The 8,322-nt window shown below is 46.6% G+C and overlaps 1 protein-coding gene across 4 annotated transcripts in view; it reads left to right on the forward strand.

Annotated features, from left to right (window-relative positions):
- MEIS3 (Meis homeobox 3) overlaps window positions 1–7,660 on the forward strand; it is a 46,011-nt gene extending 38,351 nt beyond the window's left edge. For all 4 annotated transcript variants that reach the window (XM_087876549.1, XM_087876548.1, XM_060693816.2 and 1 more), the window contains 5 exons: window positions 1,391–1,467; window positions 2,544–2,602; window positions 3,385–3,471; window positions 5,508–5,590; window positions 7,038–7,660. In XM_087876549.1, coding sequence (XP_087732675.1) covers window positions 1,391–1,467; window positions 2,544–2,602; window positions 3,385–3,471; window positions 5,508–5,557 — 273 coding nt within the window. In that variant the 3' untranslated portion in view covers window positions 5,558–5,590; window positions 7,038–7,660. The remainder of the gene's footprint in view (window positions 1–1,390; window positions 1,468–2,543; window positions 2,603–3,384; window positions 3,472–5,507; window positions 5,591–7,037) is intronic.
- Window positions 7,661–8,322: the final 662 nt, after the last annotated feature.

Raw genomic sequence — 8,322 nt, forward strand, 5'->3', positions numbered from 1 at the left:
TATACAATTCTCTGATATTGCATTAATATTGCACTGTGCAGTAGAATTCAATATAGTTACCGCCCTGGGATAGAAGCTGTTTTTCAGCCTATTTGTCCTCAGTTTTTATTGTCCGATACAGTCTGCCAGATGGTAATAGTTCAAAAAAAAAAGGGTGCCCAGGATGAGATGGATCTTTAAAAATGTTTTGAACTTTCTTAAGGCGCTCTAAAGCTCTTCCAAAGAGGGGAGGGGGCAACAATGATCCTCCGGGCAATGACTTTAACCCTCTGGAGCACTGTCCTATCTGCCGCTGCCTATCTAGAGTGGCCATCCAGGTGTTTGCAACAGACCAAACATGGACTGTAGTTGATGGAGACATTTTCCCCGTTCCTGGACAACCCCATTTCCAACTGGAAGCCCCAGCTGGATTGGAAACTCAAGGGGGATGATGGCCAAGGTGTCAAAAACCTGAGGGGGTAATGATCCAAGACTTGGAATTCATCCCCCAGCTGGTGCCCCACTCCTTGTGACCTCTGAGGTCTGGGAGGACCTTTGCTCATCCATCAGCTGGTTGTCAGATGGGAGGCGGGAGTTGTGGAGGTCCGGCTGTGACCTCTGAGCCCAGACTGGCTCATCCATCATCTGAGCTGGCAACTCAAAGGACCAGGAGGGGAGGGAAGGAGAGGAAGACAGGATGATGTCCATCTCCAGTCAGGAAGGAGGAGCAAGATGCCATTTCCCTTCTCCTTCTTCTCCTCCTTCCCCTCTTCCTCTTCTTCCTCCTCTTCCTCTTCCTCTTCCTCCTCCTCCTCCTTCTCATTCTACTTCTCCTCCTCCTCTTCTTTCTTTCTTTCTTTCTTTCTTTCTTTCTTTCTTCTGTTTCTCCTTTTCTCCTCCTCCTCTTTCTCCTCCTCCTCCTGCTTCTCCTCTCCTCTCCCCTTCCTCTCCCTTTTTTCCACCCAAGAAGTGAAAGAGTTGGGGGCCCCATCATTCTCTTTCCAGGAGACACCTCTCTGCAGGCATGTTGTGTCTTTCCCATACGCAATATCCCAAGTTCCTTAGAAGACAAAACAAACAATATGGAATGATGGAAGAGGGAAGGAAATCTCTCTCTCCTCTCTCTCTCTCTCTCTCTCTCTCTCTCTCTCTCTCTCTCTCTCTCTCTCTCTCTCTCTCTCTCTCTCTCTCTCACACACACACACACACACACACACACACACACACAAACACACACACACACAGATGGCTTTAAAAAGTGGCTTTAAAAAAAAGAGTCATAATAATATAAATGTTAGCATTTGAAAGCACAACTTTTTTTTGCCTTCGGTTCCAAATCCCAGGGAGCAAAGAGAGTTGGCTCAAAGTTTCAGAGAACACTCTCTCCTCTCTCTTTTTCTCTCTTTTGCAGCACCCTTATCCCTCGGAAGAACAGAAGAAACAGTTAGCCCAGGACACGGGACTGACGATTCTGCAGGTCAATAACTGGTAAGAATCAGAAAGTGAGAAGAGAAGAAACAGGAAATGTTCCTTTGCCTGAATCTGCATCTCATCTGCCCCAACCAGTTGTAAAGCTCCCTTTGTCCTGGGGAGGAGACCCTCCCTGTTGTCACTCTTGTGGATGCAAGACCTGCTGAAAGTATAGGTGGCTGGGGAATTCTGGGAACATGATGACTGGGGAATTCTGGGAGTTGAAGTCCACACATCTTCAAGTTGCCAAGGTTGCAGAGAGTGGTGAGGACGGCAGAAAAAGATTATTTTTGCAGCTCACTCCAGTGGTGAGGATGGCAGAAAAAGATTAATTTTGCAGCTCACTCCAGTGGTGAGGACGGCAGAAAAAGATTATTGGCAGCTCACTCCAGTGGTGAGGATGGCAGAAAAAGATTATTTTTGCAGCTCACTCCAGTGGTGAGGATGGCAGAAAAAGATTAATTTTGCAGCTCACTCCAGTGGTGAGGACGGCAGAAAAAGATTATTGGCAGCTCACTCCAGTGGTGAGGATGGCAGAAAAAGATTATTTTTGCAGCTCACTCCAGTGGTGAGGATGGCAGAAAAAGATTAATTTTGCAGCTCACTCCAGTGGTGAGGACGGCAGAAAAAGAATATTGGCAGCTCACTCCAGTGGTGAGGACGGCAGAAAAAGATTAATTTTGCAGCTCACTCCAGTGGTGAGGACGGCAGAAAAAGAACATTGGCAGCTCACTCCAGTGGTGAGGATGGCAGAAAAGATTATTGTTCTATCCAGGACATGGCATGTAAGCAATGCTTCAGCAGGGTCCGTCTGCAGGATTGTCTGGGATGCTACACCTCCTCTTTACGACCAGTTTCCCTTGTGGGAGGGGGCTCCGTGGTACCCGAAACAGAACACCCAGATTCAGTCACAGTTTGGTTCCATACAGCATCAACCTTGTGAACTCTCAAGCTTCCTCTTTCTGCTACGCATTCAAGATGGACAGGGATGAATATTTATATGTATTTATATGTAAGGGTGCAGGTATACACACAGCTTTCAACAGTGAGAACAATGAACCAGTGGAACATCCCTGTCATTATATCTCCTGCAGGTTTATTAATGCCCGAAGGCGCATAGTTCAACCGATGATCGACCAATCAAATCGCACAGGTAGGAGGGATTCCATTCTACGAAGGGTCTGCGGGAAGGGCTCGCTCTATATATTGGTTCCCCAGGATGTTCCTTTTCCACAACATACTCTCCAGCCACTTTCAGACGCCAGAAAGGTGCTAAGCAGGTTTTAATGCATTATTTTTTAATTTTATTTCTCTCAAAATGGCAATAATACTCCTTCCTCATTCTTTCTTCCCCCACAACAACAAGCCTGTGAAGTGGGTTGGACTGAGAAGAAGTACTGGCCCAAAGTCGCACACTTGGCTTTCATGCCCAAGGAGGGACTAGATCTCACAGACACCTGGTGATTGGCCCAAAGTCACCCAGCCAGCTTTCATGCCTAAGGAGGGACTAGAACTCATCGACACCTGGTGATTGGCCCAAAGTCACCCAGCCGGCTTTCATGCCTAAGGAGGGACTAGATCTCACTGACACCTGGTGATTGGCCCAAAGTCACCCAGCCGGCTTTCATGCCTAAGGAGGGACTAGAACTCACTGACACCTGGTGATTGGCCCAAAGTCACCCAGCCGGCTTTCATGCCTAAGGAGGGACTAGAACTCACTGACACCTGGTTTCTAGCCTGGTGCCTCAATCACCAGTAGACCAAACTGGCTGATTTGGGGAACAGGTTCCAAACAGGAGGCCATTGGATGTCTCCCTGCCCCAACCAGCCAAAGCTACTTTCTGTTTTAAATGCCTGCAGAAATTGGATACCCTTAAAGTGAGGGATGTATCTACCTGTTCTCTTCCTTCTGTAACTTTTCTCTCTTCCGAGCAGGTCAAGGTACGCCGTATAGTCCCGACGGGCAGCAAATGGGAGGTTATGTTATGGATGGGCAACAGCGCATGACAATTCATCCGCCAGGTGAGCCAGAATCGCCCGACTCTTCGGCAAAGGTAGAAAGGTTATCCTCGGTAGCCCAATCTAGTTTTCTTTTCCAGAAGGTATATCCTTGGTGTGGGGCTTTGTGAAAAGTGGGGGCAGTGGGAGGGGGGGGTTCCCACCTGTCAGGCTCAAAGAACCAGGACCATCCTTAAGTTGCAGTTAAGAAGATTTGTTACACAATTGTTTTTATTAGGTATAGTTAAGGGTTTTACATTGGGTGAAGTAAAGCTGATATTGTATATGATTACAGCAGCGAGACTACTGATAGGTCAATATTGGAAAAATGATGCTATGCCCACTATTGAAGAATGGACTTTGAAGATGGCTAGTTTTGTAGAGATGGCGAAGATTTCAGCATATTTGAAAGATCGGACCCAAGAGACTTATATATGGGAGCGGAAAAAGTGGATAGATTATGTGCAGAATAAATATCAAACTAGGAAATATCAGATAGCTTTTAACTGAAGGTATTATATAGTGATAGAATAATTGAATTGTGAAAATGTGAAAAATATATAGGGGGTGGAGGGGTTCAAGTTTTATAAAATATGTCTTTGATTTGGATTATACTCTGTGGAAGTCTGGGGGGGAGAGGAGGGTTAGGGAGGGTTAGGGAAGGTTAGGGGGGGTTAGGGAGGGTTAGGGGGGGGAAACTGGGGAGAAAATGTATTTGTAAAACTTTTTCAATTAAAAAAAAAAGAAGAAGAAGATTTGTTGCTCAGGCCTATCAGCAAGAATCCGGGCAACTAACATTCAACACTAAATTGGTGCCGGATAAGAATCAGCGGAATTCCAGAGCGGTTGGATTGAGACCGTTTCTGGGAACGTAATGATTCTAGGCTGATGACTCACTTAACTCCACCCCCTGGCCCTGTCGGTATAATCCACGGGTCTGCAACCTTAAACACTCAAAGAGCCATCTGGGCCCGTTTTCCCACAGAAAAGAAAACACCGGGAGCCACAAAACCCTTCCTGTGCCTGACTATTTCTTGAGCGGCCACAAAACTAGCACATGTAGTTGAATTAAATGTTCTGAAACTTTTCTTTTCTTGGATTCATCCATGGTTGGCCTATCGGGGGTTGAAAAGCTCAATAAATCACGTGCCAGCGGGTGTCGCACATTGGCGGTTGGGGCACATATTTTGAGTGACAGGGAGCCGCAGCAGAGGGGTGAAAGAGCCACATGCAGCTCCAGAGCCGCAGGTTGCTGACCCCTGGTATAATCCAATACAGGGAGTCATCAAAGTTACAATGGATCCACCAAAAAGTATATACAATCCGGTTCTGAATTTCCAACAGCCAGGGTCCCCCTTCCTGGTGGTGACAGGACCTCATTTCCGATGCTTTAGCAACCTGCCTCTCTTTGTGGCCGATTGCAACGTCCCCCTGATCACATGATCACAATTGATGAGATTTTTGACAGCATTTACTTCCAGTTTTTGGGCAAAAACGCTCCCACAGTGAACAAAGAATGTTGGTGAGGGACAGATCCACTCAAAGGAAAGTAAAATCTCTTATCAGATGCCAGGGGGGTGGGATCTACCATGGCCAATGAAGAAAAGGTCCAAAACATTAAGTTGGTGACAACAACGCAGTCAAGTCCCATCTCTTTTTGTGTGTGTTGCACATAACCTGGCCATCATCTCAATTTTTTTAAACCCTGGACACTCATGTACGAATCGGTCCTTCACCAAATAGCATTTTCCTTGAAAGGTGGACTTTGAAGTGCCTACCTTGACATAATGGCCTCTAGGTCAAGTTAGACTCGCTGCGAACTGAATGAAGACCATCTCTGAAGTTCTACCAAGTCAACGTGGGTCAAGTAGATCATTTCAGCTGCCCTCTTGGGATCACCGTTGGGCTGAGAAAAGCTTGTTATCTTAAGCCATTGAGATGGAGGAATGGGAAATCTGGTTGACCTGACCTTAGAAAGATGCCTTCATGGGTGTGAGGATGGCGATGGAATCATCATTCATAGGAAGGTTTTAATCCTCTGTTTTCTCCTCTTCCTCTAGGACCAATGGGAATGACGATGGGTATGGAGGGCCAGTGGCACTATATGTGAAAGTCTGAACTCTCTGTTGACGTCAGAGGGGAAGTGAGTATCACGGACACCAAGTTTGGAGTCTCTTCTAAAGAAACGGCAGGAGGTGGAATGGGCCAACTCGTCATAGCCAACTCACTGTGGGACAACTTAACAGTTCAACTTAATTATTTAAAATAAATTAAAAACTATTTTCTTTTTTTTTCTTTTTTCTTTTTTAATGAATTTTTATTGAATTAAGAATATATTACAATTCAAACTATACGGTTCGGCAACGTGTAGTCATGTTGTGTATTTACAAGTGCGGTATCTAATCAATTATCTAATTATTTATACAGTTTGTACAAAAATACTTATGTATAAAATTGATTACTGTTTAATTAGGGTACAATAATATATAGGGTTAACTAATCGTTGTGCGTTATTCCACATGAGTATTAACTTTTGCATTTAATTTCTAACCACCTATACCACAGATCCCAGATCGTATAGAATTCTGAATCCTCCTTTTTTAACACTTAAATTAAAAACTATTTTCATTTTTGTCACTCCCATTTCATTTTGTCCCTTCCTTTTGTATCTTTTCTTTAATGGGTCTCTTCCACTATTTCTTTGATATTAAGGTAACTCTTGTCCCTCAGAGAGTTGGCCATGGCAAGTTGACCATGGTGAGTTGGCCATGGTGGGTTGGGCATGATTAGTTGGCCATGGCAAGTTGGCTGTGGTGCAGGAGGAGAAGATCCTAGGCTCCTCTTGAGATTTGAATGTGACATGATTGAAAAATTATGCCTCCTGGTGGGCCAGATTGGCCCATGAGAACTAGCCCCTTGAGACAGAAGAGGAGGTCCATGCCAGAAGTCCCATTATAGCATTTGGCAACCATTTCCTCCTTCTTTTCCTCCTTCATCATGCCCAGATTGCCCTTCCTCACCCAAGGTGGCAGATTCCCCGTGCCAACTTCATAAGGGCTGTATTTACTTACCATATTTGATCCTCTCAGTTACAAATGTAGCTGCTGCAGGTCCTAAGATGGAGGTGAGACCTCCTATGGCTGCGTCACGGCAATTTGGGAAGTTTGGCAAGCTTATCATTGAGTCTGCTTCCAAATCCAGGAAAGAATTTGAGTCAGAAAAATCGCTTCAGTTTATGGTTTGTTCTTTTCGGTCAACCAAAGAAGCCTTGTTCCACAGTTGTCTACCCACTTCCCACAACTTCTCAACCTTGAGAACTTTAAGAAGTTTAAGAGCAAGCGATGCTGGCTGAGGAATTCTGGGAGCTGAAGTCCACATTTCTTAAAGTTCCCAACGTTGGGAAGCACTGCTCTAGAGTGGAGATCCTACTCCAACAAGGCCACCAAGGTAGCAAAAAGGTCTCCAGAGGACACAAGGCAGGGAAGAACTCCACAGGCCCATTTTACCACCAGCCAAGCAAGGACATCTCTTCCACCTCAACCTGGAAACGTTCCAGAAGAACTTCATGGCTTCTTCTGTGGTTCTTGCAGGACTCCAGTTCTAGACTTGGTGACCTTGGAGAAGAAGACCCTTCCTGGTTTACAGGCACAGGATTCACGGAGCATCTGGATCTGGCGTACCCTTCCTTTGGACTTCCCCTGCACTCAACAAGAAGGTCCTTCCTCCCCCAATGGCACACAGCCGCTCTCTGCACTGCCAACACCGCCCCTCCTCCAGGAGAGAACATGCATGGACCACGTGGCCCATGCCTCTCCTCCCACGGCTCCCTCTTCCTTTTACTCCTTTCCCCAAAAGGAGGACCCTCCCGGCGACACGTCCCTCCGACTTCAAGGGTTCCAAGATGGCCTTTAACCTGCCAAGGTTTAGGCACCAGATGGTGGAGTGTGACAAGCGAGTCCTCCCAACATCAGAAGAACGGACAGATGGGACAGCACCGGTCAACTCCGGAAGAGAACTGCTGGGGTGGGGGAGAAGCAAAGGGGTTAATTGTTAAGTTGTCAGTGTCTCTCTCTCCCTCTCTCTTTTTCTTCCCCCCACACAGAAAATATACGTGAGTCTGTACGCCCCTCTCTTCCCCCCCACCTGGGAGGTTGCTGTCGGCCACATTGGCCGTGTCCATCCATCTTTTCAAACAAGACAAAAATTCCCAAAAGTTGTGTTTGGTTTTTTTCTCTCCATTTCTGTCCCTCCCTCCCTCCCTCCCTCCCTCCCTCCCAACCTCCCTTCCTTCCTTCCTTCCTTCCTTCCTTCCTTCCTTCCTTCCTTCCTTCCTTCCTTCCTTCCTATAATTTAATTATTCATATGGATGATCAGAGAACGGAAGTAAATTAAATGGCACACTTTTCTTTCTGTTGTGGCCTGCTAGCGGCCAGCGGATCTGGCAGCAGATTCGGACAGTGAGGAGGTTGGGGAGGAACATGGGCCAGTCCTGGAGTCTGGGGAAGGCTCTGATGAGGGCTCTGCGTCTGAGGCAGAGAGGGGGCCAGGGCCGTCTGACAGTTGTCAGCTACCTTCGGAGTCGGACATCAGTGGGGCAGAAGAACAGCTGGAGCCTGTTCCCAATGTGTGCATGCGCAGAGCTGCCAGGTGAAGGGAACAGCTAAGGAACAAGGGTCGACTCAGGAGTAAAGCCACAGGTGGACGGTGAATGGCCCCTCCGAGAGGGAATAAAGAGGAGTGAAGGGGAGTGGAGTTTGCAGGAGACAATTAGTTCATTTGGGTGAAGATCTGTTCCTGCATTCTTGACAAGTATTGTCTGTTACAGTGTGGAGTCTGAAAGATATCGGCCTGGCCACTCTCCAAGCCTGATAAAGG

This window comes from Pantherophis guttatus, chromosome 10 (genome assembly GCF_059756535.1).
Source record: "Pantherophis guttatus breed Tessera chromosome 10, ASM5975653v1, whole genome shotgun sequence".
Classification (NCBI taxonomy): Eukaryota; Metazoa; Chordata; class Lepidosauria; order Squamata; family Colubridae; genus Pantherophis; species Pantherophis guttatus.